We start from the raw sequence: 27,406 nt of genomic DNA, 5'->3' as shown, positions 1-27,406 counted from the left end.
CCAGGCATGATGCTCCAATGGCTCCGAGAAGCCTCCTGCATTTCAGTCTAATCGAAGCAGGTGGTCAATGTTTGCACAAAGAGCACTGCGCTTGGTGTTTTATGACCCCACCTCAGGATACCAGGGCTGCACTGAGCAGTTCACCTCAGCCCAGATTTCAGAAAGAGCCAACACGGTATAATTCATGTCCTGGGAATGGTACCGGTGACAACGTAATGAGGCGAAGGTAGATTTTCAGAAATAGCTTAGACACCGTGGTGAATTGTAAAACACAGATGTTCGGAATCACAGTAACAGCGCCTAAGAGAGGAATCTGAAAAAGCGAGTAATTGTTTTTTACCTCATTGGAAACACCAGGAGAATGATCTTGAACATAGTCCAGAGCCTTTTTAGGAGGCTGGGTGTCGGTGCACACCACAGAAGCAGAGTGTAGAGATGGAATGGAGGACAGTCAATGGCAGCAAGGAATGGACATGTGGAAAAGGTGACAACAGTTAGAAATTGAGTGACGACAGCATCAGATACACGCACAGAGGGACACGCATGGAGCACCAGGGGGGTGGCCTGGGAGGAAGGGGACTCTGCTCGTCACTAATCTCAAGCACCGGGCAGCGTTACTGGTGGTGTGATTAGTATATTTATAAACTCGGGTCATCAGGTCCAATGAGCACCCCTAGTCTCGGGCCACAGAGGAATGCAAGGTCGATTAAAGGAACATTAAGGGAGCAAGTGGACACGTGGAGAGCGTGCTGGTGAGTTTCCAGGGGTGGCTGGAAAAGATGATAGAAAAATGCTGCTAACCTAGGCTCAGAACAGAAACTGGGACAGTCCCTATAAGCTGTCTGATCAACAATAAGAACACATATACCGTAAAGCTAGAGCATTTGTTGTCTCTGAAATAAAATACATTTATGTGACTACTTGGATACAAATTAGAAAAAAAAATGGAGAAAATATTCTTCCTTCTGAGGCATAGACAGTCTAGGGAAAATTCGTTGGTTTATATTTATTTACAGTCACTTTTGGTCCAGTTCTAACCCAGTCTCCTTTGCATTTTAATGGGCGAAAGGGATTACTATGTCCACCCAGGAGGGAAAATGTGATTTAGTACCTGAGCTTATAAATCAGTCTGTGATATGGCAAAAGAAAGACTGTACTCCCTGGTCTTTAGTGAAATTCTATGCAGTGTAATAAACAGTGTTTTCTTTGAGAGTTTAAAATCCAGAAACACCAGTAAAAGCATCAACAATATGTAACCGGCACGCCTCAAATGCACTGCTGTTGGTAGGTAGAGTTCCCCAGTAAAACTTGAGTTGATGAAGGAAATTGCTCTTTGAGGCCTGTTGACTCTGTACCACACAGACTGATGTCTGGAAGGTTCCCTTTGGTGGGGGTTTGGGGAGTAGGGGTGTGGTGGTGGCTTTCAGAAGCAAGACTAGAAATCATTCCTTATTTTCCCCTTTCCTTAAGTCCCTGAGAGTAGAGGTGTTTCGTAGTGGGGATATTCTGGCAGGAGGTTACAGTGGGAACTGCCCAGAGGTTGTTGTTGTTGTTGTTGTTGGTTTGGTTGATAGGACTGGGCTTGACATCTGACTCCGCCACTTTCTATGTTGGGCAAATTACTTAGCCCCTCTGGTCTCTGGTTTCTTTTTCTTGGAGGGGCCTTGTGAGGGCTCCCTGGGAAAATGCCTGCAGACCCAGCCTCGCCAGGTGCTTGGTGATTCTTCAGCAATGGGGGCTATAATAATACTAGAGGCTCAGTGCACGGAATTCCCTCAGCCCGACCTGCACCCTCTCTCATCCGGGAGCCCTCAGGGGATGTCCTACTGACAGCTTAGGCCTGCTCCCTGGGGTTCTCTGCTGTCTGCGGGGCCCACTTGGCCACTCCTGGGTCGCCACGGCGACGGCCAAGCAGGCCCTGCTCTCAGCCGCCGCCCCCTGGGACTGGAGGACTCCAGTGGGGCTGAGAGGACTGGGCGCTGCCATCTTTGTGTTGGAGTGATGGTTAATTTGCATATTACTCTTTTATTAGATAGGATTGTCATCATCAAGCCACTGTATTCTTCTGAGTGAACTAGACCAAAGTGGACTGTAAACAAATACACAGCCTCTGTAGACCTGTAATTGTCTGGCTGCACTAGGACACCGTCTCTGAGCAGTTTGAATTTGCTCAGACATCAAGTGCGCCTCGCGGGTGACTCAGTGGTAAAGAAACACTGCCTAACACGTGTCCGAGCACGTTTCACCATTGAGTCCAGAAGTGACTGTGGGCTGAGTGGGACCAGGTTTGTGCCTCTAAGGACACACTCAACGTTTGTTCTCTGAATGACGCCTATCGCTTCTGACAATATGTTGTGTAAGTCAGGCCACATTCCCCTGGTGTTCTTACATGAAGAGTCTAGCCTCACTTACCGGCCGTCCAAACTCCAGCTCTGAAAAGAACTTATACCAGGGCTCATTCTCTAACTCTACGTCATCGGGATGTATGCGGTCAGTCTAGAGCAGACGTGAAGGAAAAGGGAAGGAAAAGGCACACTGAGCAGGTGAGGAGGAGGCTGTGTGGCATGACCCGCGCGCGCATTCACACGCCAACGTGCACCTGCTCTCATCCCACACGTCTCCGCCACAGAGGACAGGGGAGTGGAGTAAATCAGGTTGGAGATGAGCTTCGGGGGCATCACGGGAGCCCTGGCAGTCTCCTCTGTCCACCCTCTGCTTTCCCTCCTTAGCCTGAGGCATTGACGGTGAGAAACTGCCGGTGACAGTGAGAAGGCACGTTGACAGCTCAGCAGAGCTTTAGTTCAGGCTCAGCTGTCACCAGGCAGCTCCTCTGGGGGGTCAGCGCATCTGCCCTGGCTGGTCCAGCATTCAGTCTGCAGTGCAGACAGTCCACTCGGGTGCAGGAGGCGGGAGCCCGGGAAGCGGGAGGGGAGGTGGGGAGAGATCCAGGTGGGGAGGAGTGAGAGGTGCTGGAGGTGGTTATGGGTCCACTGGCAGGAAGACTGGGGCTGGGTGAAGAGGAAGAGGGGCAGCCAGGTGGAGGGGGAGGGGGAAGGGGAGGTTAGAAGCCGGCCTCTGACTGTCTCCTAGCCCCTGGAACGCAAGGACTACACCTACATGTCCAGACAGGCGTTAGGAAAGTGAAGGCAGGAGGGAGCTCACCCAGATGGGAGAGAGAGCCGGGGTGCTCGGGCTTGGTGTGGGGAGCCCACTCCTGGGCGGAGGGGAGGGGCTACCAGTGACTTCTCCATATGGTGATATAGGAATGGGCTTCCGGCCGGGTTCCCGGGGAACAGGTGTCGGAGTTGTTGGGAGAGGGGGCTGCAAGAAAGGGCGAGGAGAAACTGGTTCAGTAGGTGGAGGTGCCGAGGGAATGGTGGGGACACCAGCAGCAGCGACTTGGGCCTTGCCTTAGGCAAGAGAAGGCGGAACAACTGGGGATGGTCTGAACCACTGAAAAGATGTGGAGGCAGGAGCCTCTCAGAGAGGGAGGAAAGAGCACATATTGCCTGGCCGGGGTGGCTCAGTGGTTGAGCGTCAACCCATGAACCCGGAGGTCACGGTTTGATTCCCGGTCAGGGCACATGCCCGGGTTGTGAGCTCCATCCCCAGTCAGGGGCGTGCAGGAGGCAGCTGATCAATGATTCTCTCTCATCATTGAGGTTTCTCTCTCTCTCCCTCTCCCTTCATCTCTGAAATCAATAAGAACATTTTTTTTTTAAATAAAGAAAGATCACATTTTATTAGATACCCCAAGTATCACTTTCTTCCTGCCGACCTCGAGCTACGGAAGTGGATTTGGGTGGGTTAGTTTTTATTTTTTTATTTTTTCCCCACAGCACCTTGGTGGTTTAGGGCTGGGCAAAGGGTGGGGGAGAAAAGTTGACCTTGATTTGGTTGACACTGTTATTTAGAGAAAAAAACAATTTATAATTGACTTGCTCCCCTTAGTGGTTATTGTATTTAAGAGAGAAAAACGAGGAGCGTTAATGTAAACTGTTGGAAAAAATACATAAATTACTTTAAATAAGAGCAAACTCAGCCTCAGAGCATTTACATTACCCAGTGATATCCTAGTGCTTTCAAGCAACTCATGCCTGACCACACTGTTCTGGGCTCTTGACTTTCTATTAAAAATGGGTGCTTAAGGTATATGGGTTAGTACTTCTATAATTATTACATGGCACTAATTAAACATGGTGCAATTGGGCAGTAAAATTTTAAGTCAGAAAAAGACCCCTTTGGGTCCCTGAAAGCCAGTCTCCCGATCAGGGGAGGGCATATTCTTTGTCCTACTGGATGCTTTGAGGTAGTCCGTATCCAAACAAAAGCCATTATTTTGAAATTAGCTTGTCAGAGTGTTTTATTGTTTTTTCCCCCCCAATAGTTTTAAAATAATATATAGCCTGTATTTATTAATCTATTATATCCAAAAGGTTTTTAGAGATGTGCTTTTTATTTCAATATTTTATAATATGAGGTTATCATGGTAGCTACAGACAGAAATGGAAAAGTTGGGACATCACAGCAAAATAGCGACAGGGTCTGGGTTATCCGACTTGTGCAGTGATCATCGTGGTCAAAGCCGTGCAGTAACCTGGGGAACGGTTCGCGTGGGCCGCTAAGTGATACAAGCAGAATAGGACCGTGTTTTTGTACAAGTCACAGGGCCGTGGCTGGTGGAGCTCCGTAAGAGAACACACGCATTTAAATAACAACTGAAGCATATAACTACTTTATGGAATAGTTCGCTGGAGCTGATCTTTAGGGAAAATCATATTAGAATTTTCCAGCAAATTTTGTTTTGTTTATAGAGAGAGGCCTGATAGTTTTTCCACAGAAAAACGAATCTTTGGCTTTTTTCAAATCTCATTGTTTCTAATGTTATGTACTTAAAAAAGTGGTGAATTCTTGATTTTATAATCTCAGTCTTTCGAGTACAGTCTTTGTTTTTCTAAGGCGAGATAACTTTTTCTTAGAGAAAACAAATTAAAAAACAACACACATGTTGAACAGCAGAGGGCAGCACATTCACTGAACAAACATGTATTTACTCGTGGTGGTTACAACTTCACTTTGACTTCCACCTTAAAAAACATAGAAAGACGGATATACAAAATTTTGATTTTACAGAAACATAGTTCTCTTCTACACTATGGAAAGGGGAACAGAATGTCTGTTGTCCTGCACCCTACCTTAGAATGGCAATTTTCTCTGAATCATGATTTTATAGATTAAAAATTCAGTGTATAGTCACAGTGGGCAGCTATCTGGAATCCATGCCAATAGAAAATAGAGGAGACGCCCTAAACAGCGACAATTGCTCACTATCTATCACATTGGAATGTGGTGAGAGGCACGTGCTTGAGCAGATCCTTTAGGCTAAAGAAGCCGTAAGCGGCAGAACTGGAATGTTCTCTTTGCTGTGGCTGATCTACTGAATCCCATTAGTCATGTGACAGTTAACGGTGTTAGGTGGCAACCTAGACCCACTGCTAAGGTACACAGAGGCCTGAAGACAGTAGCGATAGACATACAGTCAGCCAACAGACATGCATGCACACTCTTAATCTCACTCAGTCAACACTTTTCACTTGTAACTTGAAAGTTCCCCTGAGTGGTTGGACGTGAATATGAACACTCAGATACTCATAGAGGTAGCTCTATTTGCTCATAAAAGACAAGAGCAGAACTGTTGCTGCATATCTTTCTAAACTTATTTCTGACTTTTCCAGAACATCTAGCCAACTGGTGCTTAAAACCAAAGTCAATCAGTGCAGAAGGAAGTGTTTATGAAAATCTAAACCTACAAGTCACACATGGTTCTTATTGGAAAGCAACCAAGAGTGAGCAATTGTAAAGTTTTTATGTTTTCCACAGTTTAAAAGCATTTAGTTGCTTTTCAGGTTTCAGAAATTCCACTGTTCTCAGTATTCTCATGGCAGACATAGAGTTTTTACATATTGTTCAAACCAGAAGAAGTGTCAGCATAGAAATTTGGTTCTTTAAATTTTATGCTCATTAGATTTTCAAGCTTTAATGGCATTAGCGACTATGTTCTGTATGTGTTGTGGTTCCACAATAAATTCCATACGTGTTGTGACTTGGGGTAATTATTTGTGGTTTAAACCAGCAGATGAAACCCCCCAAATTTTTAGAGTTTAAGTTTAGAATGAAAATCTTCATTGATAATGAAGCTTAAGTTCACTGAGATTTAATTGCATTTCAACGCTACACAGTGTTTTTAATGGTTATTCCTTCTGCTTTTATCGTTATGTGCTGGGTTAGTTATGGCATAGAAAGGTAACATCTTCATATAATTTCCATTTTTATCAAGCATAGAGAGGTCCTAAATCAATGTTGTATTTAAATTTATTTTACTTTCCTGGGCTCACCTATATACAATCCAATCCAGTTGGGATGTAAAGTTTCTATTGCTATAATCCCAGTAGAGAATTTGTATGACTGTCTCATGGAATAAATGGTGGTTCAAGGCAGTTAAAATTAGATTCCTGGTGATTGCAAAGTACTTTTTCGATATCAAACATTGGCCCATTTGATCAACATTTCTAAACTTATAGTCAGATGAACATCTATGCACTTTAAAAAATTGCATTCACTTTAACTTTCATGTTGAAGAACATAAATGCATATTCTATGTATTTCTAAGGAAGAAGGGGTTCCTTTAGGCCAGAGTCTGGGGAAGGACTTTCATTTACACAGTCCTGCCCTGCTATGCCCTGCACCAGGGATCTGTGAAATTAGTGGACCACAATGACTAATAGCAGTGCATCGAACCTCTCCTGTGAGTTTTGATGGAAACACACTGCCTTTTTGTCACCAGGTCTGCAGACTGAGCAGATAAGCAACAGAACAAGGATTCAGTCTCACCAACTTTCATAGCAAGGGCAAAACCTATATTCATTCATTCACTTTTTAATTCAACCAGTATTCACTTAACACCTACTCTGTGCCAGGCATTGTGCTAAGTGCTGGGGATACAACTGGTGCACCAGACATGGTCCCTGCCTTCAAGGAGCTTAAAGTCTAGTGAGGGGGACAGACCAGAGACCATTACAATTCAGTGTGGTGAGTGAGGGGGAAACGCCCCAGGCTCACAGCAGGGGGCGCTTTGCACCTACAGTTGAGGAGTCCGGGATGGTGTCCTGGGGAAGTGAGATGAGGCTTTTCCATGTGAAGAGCAGGTGGTGGATAGAGCGTTCCTGGCGGAGGGAACAGCCTGTGCAAAGGTCTGGTAGGGAAGGAATTGGTAGAGCTGGAACAGAGTGAGTGAGGCAGGAAGGGCAGGAAGAGGTATGAGGCTGGAGAGGTTAGTGGGGCCAACGCATAAGGCTTTTTGGAAATTACAGAAGGAATTTGGATTTTGCTCTAAAGTTACTTGAGAGCCAGAGAGAGTTTTGAGCAGGAGATTTTAGAAAGACTGGAGAATTAGGGACACGAATCAGGTGGCTGTCCTTGCAATCCTGGCATGCGCGGTGGAGGAGCAGGCGGAGGGGCGGTGACAGTTCTCCTTGGGGGTAGGACTTTGGGATCCCTGGGGGAGAGGGGGGTCCAAGATGACATTTGGGAAAACTGGGCAGGTGATGGAGTCATCTCAGAATTGAAAAGGGCAGCGGAGAATTACCTAGCTATTTATAATTTACATAAAGTTAAATATTAAAAGAGCAAACGCTCTGCTCACACGCCACCTTGGAGTAAAATGACCTGCGAGTGCACTCAGAACTTCTGGAAATCCTTCGGTGTTGCCCATTTGCTAAGACATCACCCTCACCTAGCAAACCTGCTGCTCGTCCTCCACACCTGTGTGCTCAGGACACCCCAGCGCCCATGCAAACGGTATCAACACACAGCCAGTGTCTGCACCGCCACCAGGAACTTAGCCCCCGCCCCCTTTTCTTTTCTGACTCAGGGAGGCCAGATCTTTTTGATCCGAGGGACAGTTAAAAAACACACGGGTCTTGCATCTTAACTCAGGGCCCAGGTTCCTGGTTAAATCAATCAAGTGCACTGATTTATTAGAAGTTGGCAAATAAAGTATGCTAGACTGCAAAAGAATCGAATAATCAAATCCTTTGAGCTGCTAATGACGACTAGCTGAATATGTTTCCTACTCAGCTAATCTTGCTGGTGCCTCCGTGCAGTGGCGATTGAGTGCGCCAGGCATGCGTGAGTCTGGGCTCACGCGTGGTCCCAATACCCTCCAGCAGCCTGACCCGGACAGAGTTACTGACTGTGTGCTTCAGTCCTTCATCTGCCATGTGCCTACTTCATAGATTGTTCGGATCATTACATGAGATAAGGCATAAGTTACTAATTTCAGGGCCTGGCACATAGTAAGTGCTCACTAAGGATCTACAACTATTGCTATGGTTTTTGTTGTTACTGTTGTTGTTATTAAGCCCAAAGATACAAGTAACGTGGGCATTTCAGTCACAGTGGCAGGGCCCATGAATGAACTGCTAAGGGGGCAGAGGGAGGATTCCTTAGGTGTGCCTGTCTTGACCGGCTAGCAGGTGGTCTATTTCACACAAATGCTGGTCTACCCTGCACCTCCATTAGATGAAAGCCTCAAGGTTCCTCTATTGTTCACTGTTGTGTCCCCAGCACCTCATACAATGTCTGGCACGTAGTTGGTGCTCAGTAATTTTGTTCAGTGAGTCAATAATAGAAATATCCTTTTCCCTGATGCCACAGCCATCAAAACATTTCAATACAGTTACAACGCGCATCATCCTAAGAGTATCATAAATTGTTAGAATGATCATTGAGTTTTGGTATTGACACTTAAATCTGAGACATTAGTTTGCTATTTTCAATTTTATGCAATGGTGACCTCATGATTCACTCAATTCTCATCCTAGAAATGACAAAATTCAATCACATAACCTAGTAAGTGGGGTATAAATTTGCAGTGGAGCTTGCCACTCAGGCATGTTCCCTTTTTTCAGTTTTTCTGTTAAAATTCTGTTACTTTGAAAGATATGAGTTATTTGTAGAATGACAAAAAAAAGGCTTAGATAAACATCACATATGAATTATGTGATTTTGAGGTTCTTGGACATGTTTCTCAAGAACATAACCATAAATACAGGGCTTCAAAAACAAAATCAAGGACATTCAACGTGGGTGTGGTGAGGCCAGGGTTTCCAATCAAATTTCAGAGCTGGCCTTGCATTCAATACGATAATGTAGTTTCTTGGATACTCTTAAAGGAGCTACCAAAAAAAAAACCTCTCTCCTGTTCACTGACACCTAAATTCTTTTAAGACAAGACAAGACAAGACAAGGCAGAGAGTAAGTTGCAAATGACATCAACTGTTTCCCTCGAAGCAGACTGGGACAGAGATGCGGAGGAATGACAGTCCAGAGATCCCCAGGGCACCGACCAAGGAGGGGAAACAGGCCAGAAAGGAAGACGGGGACCTAAACACCAGGAGGGCCAAGCAAGAGCCTGTTTGTTAACTGCACTTTGGAGAAGCAAATGGTTACTTTCCACCTCCTATAGCTTTTTGTTTGCATAGGATTTAAATAAATAATCGTAAAATACTGCAAAGTTTAATCTTGATCCATTAGATGGACAATCAGGCAGCTCGAGGCTCGGTAACCTGAGAGAGATTTAATAAGAATCCATTAAGACCAACTTGTTATAAAAAGACATTCGGAAAATGTCCCCCGAAGCCCGAGAAATAATAACAAATCCATGTAGAAACGAAGGGACATACTGCCTAGGTGCATTTCTATCCAAGAGATTAATGAATGATTTTCCTCATTAGCGATGTAGACTAGCGAGTAAGTGTTGCATTTATGACTGTTCTTTTTTTTCCCAATTAAACTCAGAGCTATGATTAGACATGGCTATAGTTACATGCAAATATAGTTACATCCTATATTTGATTGGTAGGAACGATACATATTAGAAACTGCATCTTCAATTCCGAGACGAGATGCATAAAACATGATTCAGAATAAACGTGATTTCTAAATAATGCCAAGTGAATCCACTTTGCGACAAAAACTGCTAAATGATATGAAATGTGGGTTTACTTAAGAGCCCAGGGAGCCTAGAGAACTGGCACCGTGTTCAGGACAAGTGCTTACTGGTCGTTCATGCTGTAGGATCGACGACTTCCCCGGTTCATATTCGAAAATGCTCCTGGGCTCAGAACGAAACCTTCTCGTGTCCACCTTTCTGTCTGGAGGGTCCCAGTCATGCCTGGAAAGAACCAACAAGTTACACGTGAAAATAATTCCCTAGGCTCAAAGCAGTCGTATCTACCCACTCGCTGTTTTCAAAGTTAATTTTCGTGTAGGTTTTAAAAAAAGTCTCATAGGATCAAAACTAATCTGTCCCAAACACCACATTTATGTTTTGTTTTACATAAATGACTTAGAGAAAGTCATTTATTTTGTATTATGTTTTCCTCTGTTTTTTCTTTTTTTCTTTCATACATTGGTATGGCCCTCCTGCTGGCTCACACACTCACACAAAGGATGAGGAGACACGTGGCCAGGGAGCTGCGGTGAGCCCTTAGGGTGGACGCAATGGCAGCTGTGCACGCCTGTGTTTGGAATAAGTGGTGCTTAGGCTCCATTACGCGATGCGAGTTTTCCCGTCACTCTGACCTGGCACCCTTGACTCAAAGTGACAAGGAGTAATGCACACGCCATGTTGGATCTTGTTCAAAGGGCATCATGGTTTGTGGAAAGTACCAGAGGACCGCTTGGGTTGCCATCCACAGGAGCCAGCTGTGGGCCGGGATCCTCCCTTGTGTTACCCTTGAAAAACCAGAGTCAGGCATCCATCTCATCCCCTGGGAGACCCCGGAACCAGCCTTTTCCTGAACTAATGTCCGTTGAGGGGCGGCCACGGAGGGACTTCAAAAATAAAGCATTTTAGGTAGCTGGTGCTGAAGCAGGCTTCCAGGGGAAGAGGAATTTCCTGGCTTTAGGGGGGGCAATGTTGACCCCTGGAATGGATGGAATTCTGACTCCATGGCCTGCTGGAAATAGAAATGCCTTAAGGGACAGGAGAAGTAGGGGCAGGTGCTGGCGTTCTGGTAATTTTGGGAATAATATCCAGCACAGGTGTTTTTGAAATTTTTAAGAGATTTGCATATTTCTTAATGAGAGATTTATTTTTTTACTAAACACATAGAACAAATAATACATTTAATTCAGAGTTAATTTTGGTTCTGTGTTATGGCAGAGATACCATTTATGTCTAGACAGTTATTTATCAAATTTAAGACATCACCTTTCTAAACATAAAATCCATCATGAGAAGACTGGTAAAATGAGAATCTTCTCACATATGAAGTGTGTCCATTTTCGTGGTATCTTATACCCTATACAATCATCAGTTACTCTTAATGATACCATGCAGTGTTGAATATAATAGTTTTGAAATGGGTATGGTAGGTGAATGCTTAATAATCGGTATTAATACTGAATAATTGTTATATCCTTATTTACTAACTGCTGGTATAACATGAGCCATGATTTCAGTCAGAGGTGAGTTTGAACTCTGCTGTATGAGTTGAGCAAGTTGTTTCAATTTTCTAAATCACAGTGTCTTTCTCTCTAAAATGGGTTTAAAATAAACCTTATCTCATTGGGTTCTCAGAATTAAATGATATAATAGAGGAAAAGTACTTTGCCTAGTGCTGGGCTCATAGCATACTCTCAATAAAGGTCACTTATAATTGGATTATTAGTCATAATCTTAATTCTTAAGTGATGCCATAAAAGTTTGCTTATAAATTTTTATTTTTGTGATGGTAGTTTTTATCAAAACATATCTGTGGGGAAATGAAAATTCGTATCATCTTGAAAAACTGGTGAAATGAGTCACCGGTAGACACTTATTAACTAATGACTTATTTATGATTCATGAATAATTTTCCTGCTTTCAAAGATATATTTTTGTGTATCAGAGGGGAATTTTAAATAATTAATACACCTAACATTTCAAATCTGAGGAAACTGAAAATGAACTGCATAGTCTCTGGGGTGCTATGCCAAAAAGACTACGTCAATGATTTCTTTTTATTTGTCTTCTTCTATGCATTTAAAAAAATAAAAAAGTAGATCTTGTGCCGATGTTATGCCAGGTCTAACTTAGGTCACTATAATATTATGACCCAAACTTGCAAAGGTGTTCACTATCATCTCAATAGGGGGTCAATGAGGCACATGTACAGTAGGTCCTTGGGTTACATCAGAGATCTGTCCCTACGGCGCGACATAAGATGATTTTCACCTTAAGTCGGAACCCACCTACATAAGCACCTACGTCACTCACATGGAGCACACACACAGCAGGAATGAAGTGAAACAGTAAAAAAAAAAAAATTGAAAGATAACAATCCCTGACCTTTACTTGTGGTGAATAAATAATAAAAAACATAAAGCACATATGCACATACGTCGAAATGACAGAACTTTTTTTTTTTTTTATAAATACATGGGAGATGGCAACATAACCATGAAACGACGTATGTGGAGTCCGACGTAACCTGAGGACTGCCTGTATTGACTGAAGATTATACATATACTGTCTCCACCAATTTGTTTACTGAATGCCATGCAGCCTTATTTTTATACTAAGCTAAACAAATATAGGCCACTTTGGGGGGAAATGCCTTACTTCTCTGTTGAAGACCGATCTCTGGGTCGAAGTGGTGGGACTGGAGGAGGAACATGGGGGGGAGGGGCTGGGGGAGTGGCATCCTTAAAAGTGTCCGTGCCGTTGTCCGAGTGGCTTTTGGAGAGGGGCCTGTAGGTCTGGGTCTTCGCAGCAGGATGGGACTGAGCACTGTAGGGCGAGTTGTACAGGCCTGTCGTGAAACACAACAGAACAAAACAAAACGGGGGCAAATGACATTTAAAAAGTGCATTAAATTCTTTGTACCCCATAAAATATCCAATGATTTATCCATACTGCATGCATTGGGCAGGATGATCATTAGTAATTAATGTATTAATCTTTATGAAGAGATTAATTTGTTATTACTGTATTCTGTACACAAGCATTGGCGACAGTAAATCTCTGTCAATCATTTTAGAATTGGTAATCATTCAGACTAGTACTAGGAATAACTTACAGGTACTCAGCAAATTTTCTCCTGGAGAACACAAACTAATGACATAGTTAAGATTTCAGAGGAAGATTAAAAATGCTTCACAGAACTGTTTCCAAATGTCTTCTATTACTTTAAAGGCTCTGGTTCATATATGATAATTGACATGTTAATTGTAATTAAACACAATACAGGGCAAGTTATGTATGTGCCGTGTAAGGCTTAAGGAAACAGAAGCCCTTCGTAAGCCTGGAGCACATCTGGGAAAAGAGACACAAATAGAACTCTGCTGGAAAATACTTGGGGACATGGTAAAGGCCAAATGCGGAAAATACACATTAGTCATGAAAGGATTTTAGAAGATGGCGGATTGGTCTGAGAAGATATCATAGAACCGAAGGCACCAGAGTGAGCCGTGAAGGGCTGGTTTGGAGGGTAGGCGAATAGGGTAGCAGAGATGACATAGAAGCCAAAATGAGGCAGAAAGAGCAAGACCCATGACAGCGGGATGGAGGGTTAGCAGAAGGGAAGAGACTAGTTGCAGTTGCTTTGTCTACTGATTAAATGGTAAAACCCTCTCCAAAGAGCTCCGCAAGGTTGTATGTGACTATTGTCTGATTGACTAATCACGAATGGATGCAAAACATTCTGCATTTCCTGCAACCTCAGTCTTTTGAGCTAAGCCTATTTTCACTTTTCTTCTCCGGAAGTTCCATGCAAATTGCCACGACAAACACAAAGAGATGATGTCCGCACTTTTTTGGGGGCCTCAATTCTACTGTCTGAGTTCAGCTTCAGAGCTTGTTAGAAACAGGACAACCAGCCCCCAGTGGAGTTGCTTATGCAACGATCCCACGTCACAAACTGGACTCAACTTAATTCCAGTGTAGGCCTCTCTCAGAAATAAAACCTTAAACCAGCAGGAGTCACCTGGGCAGCACTAGTTAGGCCATTGGCCTGATAGGCCCCAGCCCTCCCCTAAGGGAAGGTGACCTCCGTGACCATCCGCTTTCTCGCCTGCTCTACCTTCCTTGTCCTGCTCCCTTCTGCCTGTCAAGTCTTTTATGTTGTGCATCTCCTCGGAGCTCCTGTCTGCCTGCTAGATGGGAGGCTCCCCAACTCGTGAATCATTGACCAAAGCCAATTAGATCTTTAAAATGCACTCAGATGAATTTTGATTTTTTTAACAAGCTAAGCACAGGAGGTGAGTTCGGAGTACCTGTGGCCAGGAGTAAAAATTGAGGCAACATCTAGTGGGCCCCATGTGAAAGGTGGAATATCGGGAGCAGAAAACCAAGGGCTTGTCACCTCTATGCTTGTTCTGTTTTCTTGTTTGTTTGATTTTTGTTTTGTTACTTCTCTATTTGTCTTTGGAGACTAGTAGCAAAATCCCTAAGAGTTCAAGAGTCTGTGCACTGGCCCTTAGGTGTCCAGGAGTGGGGAATATTTGCGCCTCTGAGCCAGGCCGGCAAGGGCACCCGTGGTGGGGCTGCTGGTGTGTACTAGTAAGGGGAGGGCAGACCCATCCACTGAGCCTGCTCTAAATAAAGAACAGGCCACGGGCAGGGGTCTGGAGCCCCAGGCTGAGCAGGGACAGGAGGCCTGGTGTGGGATTCTCTGATGTGCCATTTAGGAGGAAGTCATGACAGGAAACATTTTCTAGGGGTTCCCTCACTTTAGCCTGCAACCACTTCACAAGATACCCACACACTCAAGTACAAGCAGAAATGCCCGGAATTGAAGTGGCTCTTTATGACCTGGGCAACTAACTCTGAGTCAGAAGAGTGGCCGGCAAAGTGGGATTTTAAACAACCCTTCCATGAATGGGTGCATTTTGGAGCAAAAGCATGGGCAAGGTCACAGAACACTGTGCCTGACTTGTTTGCTGTGAAGTGTATCTGAAAGATCTTACGCAATGGCGCTCCCTCTCTCCTCTGATAAAAGGCGATCTTTATCTTATTTTGTACCCTTACAGTGTGTTCTTTCAGGCTGGCCTTCACAGTTGAGTTAAACATTCCTGAAGCTGAGAATCAACTAACACGGGAATGAAGGCTGTAAAACAGTGTTAGTTCTCATATCCGAGAGAAGAGATCAATCCTTTTGTTAGGCATGCTATGAGAAAAAAAGGGGGGGAAAGCAGCCTCCTCATTGTGTAGACTGAAAACATGCGCCCACAGCGGTAAAAGTGAGGCTAAAGTTCTTCCAAGCATTGCAAGGTGAAAAGTACTCATTGCACGCAAGGGACGCCGGCCTACCTGCGTTATATGTATAAGGAGTATTGTACATGTCTGTGTCATCATCTAGAAAACGAAACATACATATGATGGTAATGCAGATTGCGTCACTGCATCACAACAAGACAGCAGAACTTCACAGAAACAGCAGACATTTATTAGAAAACCAATGTACTTTGCCTAGCTCAAAATACCATAAAAATATTTTTTTTTCCAAATACTATTTTTGGGACAGTCTGTAACATATTTGCTCTCCGGCCATCCAAGGTCAGTACCTTTGCTTCACTTCCCAGCCTTCTCTTCTGAGGCCTGACTTTCCTTTAGAAAGTGCTTTAAATATCTCTGTCAACTCAGCGAGACCTACCTATGCTCACTCTCTGGATAGGGAGCAGACACGTGGACAGAGGGATAATGAGTCTGTCTAAGTGAACAACAGGCCACACTGGAGTTCAGATTGTGGACAAGGAAAGACGAAGGGAAGAGACCAGAGCAGCTGGCGCCTCCTCAAGGTCACCACCTAAGAGGCTTCTTGGCAGATCAGGGGTGAGGCAGGAGCACAGAGTCTGGGATTTGAAGGGGTGATATAAGGAGGAATCTTCACAAGAAACAAGGGAGGCCAGGAAGCTTGTTAGGGTCTTGACATTTGGGGTGAACCAACTGTGTAAACGGGGAGGATACATATACATCCTTCAACCCACAGGGACCCGATGGGAACAGAGAGCAACATGCATACCTGGCTTGTGCACCATGTGAATTTGCTTGAACATCGTCTTGTACCAGTCCTTCGGTCTGTCAACTGTCTATAAAAGAGAAATCCAAGAGTTACAAACCTGCTTCCAGATCGATGTCGTTTCTTCATGTTTTTCTTTCTATATTTTATGCTTTTTATTAGCAAATTTATGTTCTCTGGTTGATAAAAATCTATCAACTAGTTTAGGCTGAATTGGAGCATTATACGTGCTATGGTTTTATTTTATCCTCATCAGAGTTTTGCCCAGCACTTGACAGTTAATGTTTGCACAAACATCTATAATAATAAAAAGTGTAATATGCTAATTAGACCGAAGCCAGGGCTGCAAGTGAAGCCAGTGCTGGCAGCCGGGTGAAGGAAGGCCTACTCTTGCATGATTTTCGTGCATCGGGTCTCTAGTATTTGTATAAAAGTCACTGAATAAGAGGTATAGGGTTATCACAGTGTTCTTCACTCCTTTTGGAGATAATTATCATTATCCTTAAAAAACTTTTTAGTGAGTGTTCTGTGTAAGACATTATTTTTAGAATTAACAAAAGAATATTTTTGACTCCAACTGTATTCTGGTCAACTTAGGTCATCACAGTGTTCTTCACTCCTTTTGGAGATAATTATCATTATCCTTAAAAAACTTTTTAGTGAGTGTTCTGTGTAAGACATTATTTTTAGAATTAACAAAGGAATATTTTTGACCCCAACTGTATTCTGGTCAACTTAGGGTCAGAGAAAGAAAAATTGAATATTTTCTACTCTAAGTTACTAAAGTACCAAGTGTAGGGACACAATCCAGAGTCTGAGAGCAAGTCTAAAAATGGAGATGTTGTTTCAAAAATGTTGTTAACCTGATAATAAAACATTTACAACATTTGCTTTGCTAAATGGCAAATTCCTTGAGCACAGAAGTGCCCCCGTCTGCAGCCCAGGCTTTTGATGTGATAGAAGTGAGAAGACATTTAATGTCAGATCAACCTAGATTCCTATCTCAGATCCTTTAATTGCTGTTTCCTACCAATATGAATTTGGATAAGTTAGGTAACCTTTGAGAGCCTCGTTTTCTTCTTTTTAAAATGAAATACTTATATCCACATCATAGGATTGTTATGGAAATAGAATGAGACAATGTACACAAAAAGATCTAGAACAATGCCTACAATGCTCAATAAAAAACCATAGGGAGCATCAAATCTTTATAGAATAAAAAATGAATGAATCCAGATTGTTGCATGGAACTTGACCACATTGTGTACCTGTGAAAGTAGACAGACACCTTTATGATCCTAATTAAAGATTTTTCTTGTCAAGATCTTTATCTTAACTTTTTCCAGAGCTACTCGGGCAAGAGGCTCAACCATTGTGTGTACAGTGACTAAATATACCAGACTTTCCGAGACAATTCCCTTGATATAAAATACTCCGTTAGGACTGCCACAAAAATATTCTTATACTGGTTAGACTCAGCTTTGGTTTCAATTTGATACCCTCATTTTTCTTTCAGAAATGTGGTCACTGCATTTTTTCATCTGGAAATTGAGTTTTGTGCTATATCCAATTTTATTTTGGTGTCTAGGAATATATGAGTCTGTAATCACCACAAGTATAGATGAACTTTAAGGGCCACTTGACTTTGTGGTGAATCACCTCTTCATTCATTCTACGCTTTTTTCAGAATGGAAAAATTGAGGGGATTGTTGATGGACTTTATGTTCAAATGGTGGTAGCTGGTAGGATGGGGTGCAGTGATGAAGTCCAGTTATTATTTGCTGGTTTAAACGAAGTAACTGATCAAGTGTCTTTAAGGGACATTTATTTTCATAAAAGATCGATTTCTCTTTCATTAAGCTTCATTTCCTTTACAGTATTCAGCAATAGAAAAGAAGACATAAGCTTGTGCAGAAATGTTTTCCAGTCACACCTGGACACGACCGATGGCAACAAGGACGCCTAATAAATAAGTCATAGCCCTGTATATGGCAATGGATCCTGACAGACAGGACTTTTCCTGCCTGGCTGGAGGGCACGTATCGGGCAGGAGCTCAGTTCTGCCATCTGCTAGCTTTATATGGTGAGCACAGAGATGCCAGACATGCCCAGCCAGTTGGCAAAGGGGAATATGAAACTGGCCACACAAAAACTCTGTGTCCCGTTCTAAAAGAAGTCCTCTAAGCATTTCAACCTTGTCTTATAAATGCCATCGTGGAGATTGTTATGGCTAATCCTGAGACTAAGTAAACAGAGGCCTACTCAAATGTGAGGATGTTTACTTTTGTAGGTGTCCTTCAAAATTATTTAGCATGGACACTAACTACTAGAAATCCACTATTCAGTGTTTTCAGTCACCTCGGCTGAGCATACCTGGATTTTCACATTCCTACAGTTTACAGATGATCAGAACTCTAAGTGATTTAACATGCAGGGATTTCCAACAAGGGGAAATATGCACATTCTCTACACACCAGTATGCAGTTAGTCTAGTCAATGTTTGCTTCTTTCAACTTTGAAAATGCTCCAATGGCCCTAGCCGGTTTGGTTCAGTGGCTAGAGTGTCGGCCTACATACCGAAGGGTCCCAGGTTTGATTTCGGTCAAGGGCATGTACCTCCGTTGCAGGCTCCTCCCTGGCCTGGGCCCTGGTCAGGGCTAGTGCAGGAGGCAACCAACCGACGTGCTTCTCTCACATCAATATTTCTCTCTGTCTTTCCCTCTCTCTTCCACTCTCTCTGAAAATCAGTGGGAAAATATCCTCAGGTGAGGGTTAAAAAAAAAAAAAAAAGATTAAAAAAAGAGAAAATGCTCAAATGGTGCTGTATTTGAAGGAAAAGAAAGGAGTCTTGTATTTCACTTAACTAGCTGGCCGTAATTAGACAGTCCCATGGGATCTGAACCCTGGTGGGTTCTGTTGTTGTTGCTAAGAATGGCGGTAAAAGGCTAACACAGAGGGCCCGGGTCACATGAGAGAGGGCAGTTGGGGGAGCCACGTCCCTTCGTTCAAGTAACTCAAAGGTACATTTGTCGACTCTTGGCTTTCTAGAGTTTCTGGGTTACTTTGCACAATTCTGTTCCCTGGGTCTGTGCCGGTTTCTAGAATGAGACGACAACACGATACATGAGGCGGCACTGCCTCTAGTGTATACATTCGCTCAGCAGAAAGTCCATGTGAAGCAACCCAGTCTGATAATCAGTACAGTCTACGTGGAGGAGAAAGAAAAACAGCCCTGGATTCTTGGCCTGCAGAGGCTCAGCGATGGCCTGACTCGGCATTTATAAACACGGCTATACTTGGGGATGTGCTGGGCCAGGCTGGGAAATAGGAAATAGACCTACACCTTCTTTGTAAAGTTCTAAATGGCCAAATAAGAGCACAGCTGTACATAGAAACTATATTTTATCTTCGACTTTATGGATTGAGAACTAGCATTGAGTATGGTATATGTGTTAACGTGAGACGCGCTCATGATTCAGCAATACATAAACAATATCAAATTTTAACATTACTTGATTTTCACCATCCACATCATCTCAGTTTTTTCCCTTTTAAAAACGAACAAGCAAGGCCTTGCTATTTAAGAAAATTACGCCTAATGGGTTAAAAACAGAAGGTCAGGCTTTGCATGTTCATTTCTAGTATCATTTGTTGACTTAGAAACACATCCAGAGTCTCAGATAAAAATTTTCAGAGAGAATCTATAACTATATAGAATCAGGGATCTCCGAATTTATATATATATGTATATATTGTGCCTCAGGGATCAATTAAACAGAACCAATGACAGCATACCTGTCTGACACGATAGCTCCACATTATTAGGAAAAACATTTTAAGTGTAACCATTCTGAATCAGAAATCTTGAAAGGGAAACCAACAACAAAACATTGTCACCAGAAACATGTAGTCATCCTAAGATTAAGAATGTTAATCATGATTCCTGAACCGTTTCTGTCCCTTAAACATGACAATCAACAGTTCCAACTTAGTTTTTGAGGATTTTATAATTAGTCACATTCAGTGTTCTCAGAATCTCACGAGTATAAAACCCACAGCCACTGCTGTACAGACTTACTTTTTTGGCTTCCAATTCTAGTACAGATGCTTGGAATAGTTAATTTTTAACTTTTCTCTCTGTATACAGAACACGTAATCCCCACATAATAAATACAGATTCAAGGAGAGAAGACCCACACACGTGGTCTTTCGTCCAGCTGCAGTGTTTCCGATCGGACCACTGCATTTTCCCGATCCCTTTCCCCTTCTTTCCTCTACCCTCTGTTGTCTTCGCATCCTCTCTCCTCCAGGTTTGCATTCCAGGGAAATCGCTCTTGGCAACGTCCCAGCCAGGTATGTGGGTGTTGCGGACACGTGTAGGCAGCCTGAGCTCTGCTCTCCAACCGCCCCCCAACATCACCTGCAAAGGCGCTGCTGCTCTCATCCTGGTGGTTCCCAAGTCCGCCCGCCGGTAGCACAGACCTTGTCTTCAAGTGGACTGGCTCGGCCAGCGGCTGCCTGCCCGGCTCCCAGAGCCGCTGCTGCTGCTGAGCTTTGCCAGAAGGGGCTGCCCCACGCACTGAGCAATGCCCTGGCAGCATTCAGAGACTAAAAAAAATCCAGACACTCACTCAGCATCCCCGAGAGCTCCCAGCAGGCCCAGCTGAAGAGGGAAAACTCTCAAATGTGTATTTTCCTGGTTGTTTCTTTCCATGACATTAACTCCCTTCACTCCGATCATCTCACCTCCCAGCCCTCAGCCCCCAGCTCCTCACCTCCTGGTGTTAACACACACCCCTTTCAAGGAACAAATGCCTGGGCTGTCTGCAATGCACATGGGAATTCAACGCAGCAAAGCAGTCACATTTCTTGGTCCTTCCCTTTTCCTCCTCCTATTGCCCTAACACTCCTCAGTAGAAGGTAAAACAAGACGCTTGTCATTTCACCAAATCACAAGTTTCATGATTTTTCATTAAAATGGAGAAACAGATTGTGTGGTTAGCTCCCATGGACAGCCCTCTCTCCGCCACACACAGCGTGAGCTGCATGAGAACAGGCAATCCTCACCAGATCAGACAAGGGGTGCACGGAGCCCCCCAAATCCAGCCTACCGTTCTGATGGCTGTGGGGATGCCAGACTCGTCCACCGGCCCGATCCCGGGGTAGTGGGGGGCTTTGATGACGGTCACCCTCTTCTCTTCCTCCGAGGACCTGTACAGCGGGATGGAGCTGCCCACCGGGCCGTCCAGAGACTGCGCGTGCTGGGCATACGCCTCCGTGGAATCTGGGAAGAGAATGTGGTGACATAGAACGCGTGTGATGCACGGGGAATCATAAATTAATGGTGCCTCTTGCATAGTTGTGCCAAACGTGGCATAGTCTGTATTTCCATCCCGATCTCTCTTAACTCAGTGACCTTAAATTTGAGCCACGGGCTGCTAACAGGGAGGTGCATATTGAACACACCTATAACAAGACCCTCCCGTTTCATGAAGAAGGGTGAGGGCAAGAACAGCCTTGGTGAGAGACCTTGTGGCCTGTGGCAGCCACCGTAACACAGCCCTTTGCATGCACTGCCTCTTCTCATTTTTCCAGTGATCGTGTGGGGGCAGAAGCTGGGGCGAGTTGAGTCCCAGCTGATAGTTTACATTACTATTCTTTTTGTGAAACTGCTCGCTATTTCCAAGTCTCCAAACATATACTTGGCTTATGGGTAAATAAACGACTTTATTAGTATTAACTTTTATTTAAGTAGCCAAGATGGCCGTAATGTCTTTGCTTTTAGTTGAAAGTACCAAAAAACCACGACTTCTGGCCCCTTGAGAATACAAATCGCCCTAAGCATATAATTAAGATGGGATTTATCCTGTCCCTATCTTCATGCCATGATTATTAACTTTTGCTATACTTTCTCAAGAAAGGAGGGGACTTAGTGTACTATATGTTCACTTACTCTTAGTTCAGAGATAGTTGTGAAAATCAACATTATTACCATTCACCTGGGGCAACTGATAATACAATTTCCTGTGTTCTTTTCTCTTTTGTTGTTGTTTACTCCCCGCCCCTTTTTTTAAATAATAAATTTCAAAAATTTTGGTGACCAAGAATGATTCTTTGTCACAGGTGGTCAGATCTGTCTCTCAGAAAGGTCTTTTTTTTATATAGATATGGAAAAGTCCTAATGTTTTAGGTTAGCAATGATATACTCACTTAAAAATTTAACTCATCATTATAAGGATAAGAAGAGATCAACTAAAATCCATTATAATATTTATAACTGCTATTACTATTATGGCTATTTTCTATTTCATTTGCAACAGAAAAGCATTTCCAATCCATTTCTGATGAAGAATGATTAAGGCTGAAATAAAACTGCTTTATGTACCACTGTAGTAGTAGATAAAAGTAATCTTTTCCAGGCAGCTCCAAAGTAAGACACAATGTGATATTTGACTCAGCTTTCCCATTTAATTTTAAAAAGGATTTGACTGAGCAACCATGATCTAGTATTTCTATAAAAAAACCCAAACTTTTTGAGACCCTAATATGTGTAAAATTTCTGCCTGTATTAACTTTGTCTTCATTTATGGTTCATGAGATTCTATTAACTTAAATAATACAAGTCAATCTTTTATTTTATTATGCTCTTATATGCTCCACTAACTCTCATTTTTGCTGTTTTTGTCCTAAACTAAAGATCAAGTTTCTCTAGGGCAGGATAGGTTTGTACATTCTCCTCAGGGCCTAACTCAGCATTGGCCAACTGGAATTTGTTCAATGTTTACACAGAGAATTTCTTTCCATGTTCATAGTTTATATGTAAAATCTACTCAATGGCACTCACTAATATAGAACCCTATCTACATTCAAGTATTTATATATATTGTTTGTTGAGGTGAAGTGAAAAAATTGTGTTCATTAAGGTGAGCAATGGGGGTGAAAGAGTCAGACTTTGACAATAATTATTTGGGAAAATATTACGGCTAGAATCATTTGTAGAGTTTTACTGCAGATGCGTCATAATACATAGCTCTGTAAAAAATCTAGATATAATGAGCTCCTATTGTAATACTACACTAGTGACTAATTAAGGGCAACATTCTGGCACAAGGACGTTCTGCTTTCTTATACTCTAAAAGGCCATCATTATAAGAGTCACCGATCATTCCAGGAGCAGCATTAGAAAAGCACAAGCATCATTAAACTTTTCTTTAACGAGTCTCCTGGCTACATGTGAGCTACAGAGGTTGTGTTGACACAGAAGCTGAGTCCACAGTGCACATGGCGAATGTTCTTGGATAAACTAATGGCATTGTGTTCTTTCAATACACAGCAGTGTTGGGGAGACGAGGGTGCTGCTGCTATTGGGGAGGAAATGGGAGTTAAAGCCCTCTGCTCTCCTTTCTTGCTCCCTGTAGTTGGTTGGTGGCCAGAGGATGGGCCCCTCCTACTTTTCTGAGAGCTGTGCTGCGACCACGTGGTCCCCTGCCTTCCTCTCCGCTTCCTGCTGCCCTGGAGGCCTGGTTCAACATCATGAAACCTTTTTTCAGCTTCAGTTCATATGATGCTCTGAGTTAGTCTGGGTTGGTTTTATTTTTTGGTAATGTAATGTTCTCGGTTATTTTTTTTACATTTCTGAAAACTAGGAAACTGTATGACCTTGTTTTCTAAGTTGTTGTAATATATTTTGCCACATAAAAATGTTTCCATCGTTATATAGCAGTTTCTTCTCCAGCAAGCTTCAAGGAGTTCATGAGCCCCGTGAAATTATATGCTCGAAAGTTTGTTTTTTTTTTTTTAAATAAATGTTCAAGTGTTCATTTTGTATCTGGAGGGAAGCTCTCTCTTTCGTCTAATTTTTATTTCCCAAAAGAGCTATGTTTTGATGAAATCCTGGCATCATCTTTTAAAGCAGTGGTTCTCAACTTTCTGGTTCTTTAAATACAGTTCCTCATGTTGTGACCCAACCATAAAATTATTTTCGTTGCTACTTCATAACTGTAATGTTGCTACTGTTATGAATTATAATGTAAATATCTGATATGCGGGATGGTCTTAGGCGACCCCTGTGAAAGGGTCGTTCAACCGCCAAAGGGGTTGCGACCCACAGGTTGAGAACCGCTGCTTTAAAGGGACTCACATCTCTGCCGGATAGTTTTCTGGCCTCAGTTTGAGTAGTTTACTGCTTTGGGAGGCAGTAGTTCAGTGTGTACTACTATGTGAGGCAGCCTGTGCCCGTCGGTCTGCTTTAACTGTGAACCAGGTCTTCTTTATAGACACCAAAAGAATGTTCTACAATGACAGTTTTCCCACGAAAGAACAGGGTGCCTCCACATGGATGGTATTTACCATAGATGGAAATGCACCCTGTGAATGTTCTCCTGGTGATGTGAGCTCTCCCCTCCCTAACGGCCCATCTTTTTCTCTCTAACCCCCCCATACCCCAAATATCGAATCGCCTTCCCCAGAGAAAGGTACAGAAGCAGTCGCTGCCTTGGAATGGCTGGGTGCCTGTTTCTTCCGAGGCTGAGTTCACGTGGCCCCTAATGCCTCCCGAGGATAGAGGTCTTTAATCGTGAGCTGATGAACGTGTCTGCCTCCTTTCTAAAAGTTACTCCAATGCTTTATATTATTTTCCTCATGTGGTCTGTACTCGCTATTTTGAAATTGTCATGAAAATCATGATGATCCAGCGACTTACCGAGTGACCGGCCATGAGGCATGATGATGCTGGAATTGAGGGAGCCTGGCAGGGAGTAGGCCGACGGGGAGAAGGGCCGCTGGTAGTAGCTCATCGGACTCACAGCGCCTCCCGAGTTTCCATTCACTGTTACCTGGCTCTGAGAAAAGGGCAGACATCCCTCCCGTTAAAGCATCGTTCCTTTAGATGACAATGGAAGACTTCATTCAGATGACAGGCATCAGCTGTCCAGTTTCTATTTACTCTGAAAACTGATGTCTAGAGGGACAGGGTGCACATTTTCAGTGTCTTCTCACTCTTCCCTTATTTCTGAAATCACTCTCTTATATGCCAGAGGGCGCTGGGGGTGATTAGAAAGCAGCTGACTGGTGGGCATGCCCCTCTGCCAACAGAGATGCCAAAGGTACCAGTAGGAGTCAGTATAAAGTAAGCCTGGAGGGCAAGTTTGCTCTTATTGTCGAGTTAAATTGTCAGAGCACGTCACAGTGCTCTGCATGGAGATCTGAAGTGAATGCTCTTTGACCAATGAAAGGGATTGGTTCTCAGACTTGGTCAGGGATACCCTCTAACCAATCAATGTTTCCAGGGCAAGGTGATTATTAATATAAGGAACACAATTGTTTGGATTTTATGCATCATAAATCAATCTATTCTAGGAGAGTCAAATACCTGGTAAAAGACATGCTAACCGCTGGCTTCTCCTTCCTCCGATCTCATTTAGCACTTTATGGGCCTCTGTTTGGTTTCTTAATAATGTATTGTTCTGATTGCTTTATACCTGAGTATTTTAATCCCAAAGGTATTTCAAGCTTCTTGTCGGAGATGGTCATATAAGTGCTTCTTTTAAACATAGATTTTATAACATGCATCCTGGTGCTAAGAGCATAGTAGATACTCAACAGGTACATATTCTAACTGAATTGAATCAGCTGAGTTCACAGAGGCGGAGCATGCCCCTCTGTCCACACACGCTGAGCACTGAGGAGGTTACATAATTCATGCCAACGACACAAAACATTGGTAAGAGCATGGAGTTAAGATGGCCTTACAGCTGAGCACACCAAACACACATATGCACATAGATAAAAAGAATTGGTGAACTTTTTCTACTTAGTTTAACACAAAATAAATAATTCTACAGGCCTGACACACAGATGCATGATTAGTTGCTTATTTCCATGATTTTTTCACTTTAAAGCAGATGTTTTCAAGTGACCTAGAATAAATCTAACTTTATGACTTTATAGCACTGCCACATCTGCCCTGACGTCAAACATTTCATTACAGTGAGGTGCTTCTTGACTACGTACTTTTCTAAGTTGTTGTGGAAATCACCCTCATATCCTAAGTGCCTGTGTCTTGCGGATCTTCTACCTGAAGGGCAGTGGACATGCAAGTAAGTGCGAGGCACTGGCTTTGGAAGCACCCCAAAGCTTCGAGCTCTTATTTACCTTGGATGAATTATTTGAGACTATTTTTCCTCCCTGCCCAAATCAAGTTTGATTGATCTTTGTAAATATAACTTTAAAACTGTTGTTATAATTAATGTTAAAACCAGGAAAATTTCTATTTAAAACTATCATGGTACTATGTTACTAAACTTAAAAAAGTCATTCTAAATCCTATTTTGTCTATGACAGTGCTTATTTAAAACTTCATTATAAAGTCAATTTTTTAGAAAAAAATATTCCTATTTTTTTGCCTAAAATGATATGCCTTTCAAATTGAAGTCATTATCTACATATTATATGCAACTAAAAATCTGTGTCATAAAATTTTAAGCACTTTAACCATTCATAAATCATTTAGTAGGGACTACTTGTCACAGACATTGAAATGATAGAATATACATGGCAAATATGTATTGCTCTAAATGGAAGATAAATTATTGATATGTGAAACAATATCTGTATTCATAAAATTCTATCCTGGAATGGCTCAGGAAAAAGAATTCCAAAAATATTATAGGGCTCAATTTCTGCAGGGTAGGTTAGGATCATTTACATCATTCAGTCCTGAAAGATAGTTTGGGTTCAGGAGATGAAGGTGTTAGTGAGGTGGAGCAAGAGACATTAGCATGATGTAGTCAGTAATTGTGCAGGCGAGAAAGAAGTACATAAACTACTCACATGAATCTCCCAGTTAAACCATTATCTACCATGATTTAATATTGGGTTACCATTTCTGAAAAATTCTAGTTTCTCTATAATCCAATCACCATAATATTATATGTGTGTCTATCTACATTTCTGAGGTGACTTCTTATTGGGGCCAATCACTGTCCAACTAATTAGCTAGAGCAGCCAGTGTGAACGTAAATCACTCTAAAATGAATGAAGAGAATGTAACTGATTTTTCGGCTCACAGTGGGTTTCTGAGGATGCGTGTCATGGATTTCCTGGTAGACTACGTAGAATCAGTTTACTAATAATCAGCATCTATGGGAATAAAATGCTCTGCAGCAAAATGAGATGGCAGACAAGCAATCAGTCCTCAGGCCTTTGGAGACCTGTTTGAAAATGACGGGGTCAGAGGGAGGAAGCATAGTTCTGTGCATGGCAGCGGGGCCATTAAGGCGATGCCACCTGTGGTGTGAGAGTCAGCCATCAGGGGCTCCTCTGGGATGACTGGGAGCACTCCC

The 27,406-nt window shown here is 42.9% G+C and overlaps 1 protein-coding gene across 15 annotated transcripts in view; it reads right to left on the bottom strand.

The window, feature by feature from the left end:
- Window positions 1–27,406, bottom strand: part of SORBS2 (sorbin and SH3 domain containing 2) — a 165,355-nt gene that overhangs the window by 44,786 nt on the left and 93,163 nt on the right. For 10 of the 15 annotated variants that reach the window (XM_059685643.1, XM_059685646.1, XM_059685642.1 and 7 more), the window contains 9 exons: window positions 24,766–24,904; window positions 21,176–21,348; window positions 16,068–16,134; window positions 15,356–15,400; window positions 12,668–12,857; window positions 10,120–10,234; window positions 3,163–3,321; window positions 2,413–2,496; window positions 341–397 (listed from right to left, as the gene is read on the bottom strand). In XM_059685643.1, the coding sequence (XP_059541626.1) occupies window positions 341–397; window positions 2,413–2,496; window positions 3,163–3,321; window positions 10,120–10,234; window positions 12,668–12,857; window positions 15,356–15,400; window positions 16,068–16,134; window positions 21,176–21,348; window positions 24,766–24,904 (1,029 nt within the window). Of the gene's footprint in view, window positions 1–340; window positions 398–2,412; window positions 2,497–3,162; window positions 3,322–10,119; window positions 10,235–12,667; window positions 12,858–15,355; window positions 15,401–16,067; window positions 16,135–20,484; window positions 20,780–21,175; window positions 21,349–24,765; window positions 24,905–27,406 lie in introns of those variants that run through there. The other 5 variants (XM_059685650.1, XM_059685651.1, XM_059685654.1 and 2 more) reach the window with 5 other exon arrangements.

This window comes from Myotis daubentonii, chromosome 2 (assembly GCF_963259705.1).
Source record: "Myotis daubentonii chromosome 2, mMyoDau2.1, whole genome shotgun sequence".
Lineage (NCBI taxonomy): Eukaryota > Metazoa > Chordata > Mammalia > Chiroptera > Vespertilionidae > Myotis > Myotis daubentonii.
The sequence above is the reverse complement of the archived record's forward strand: the minus strand, read 5'-3'. Positions and strand labels throughout refer to the sequence as shown.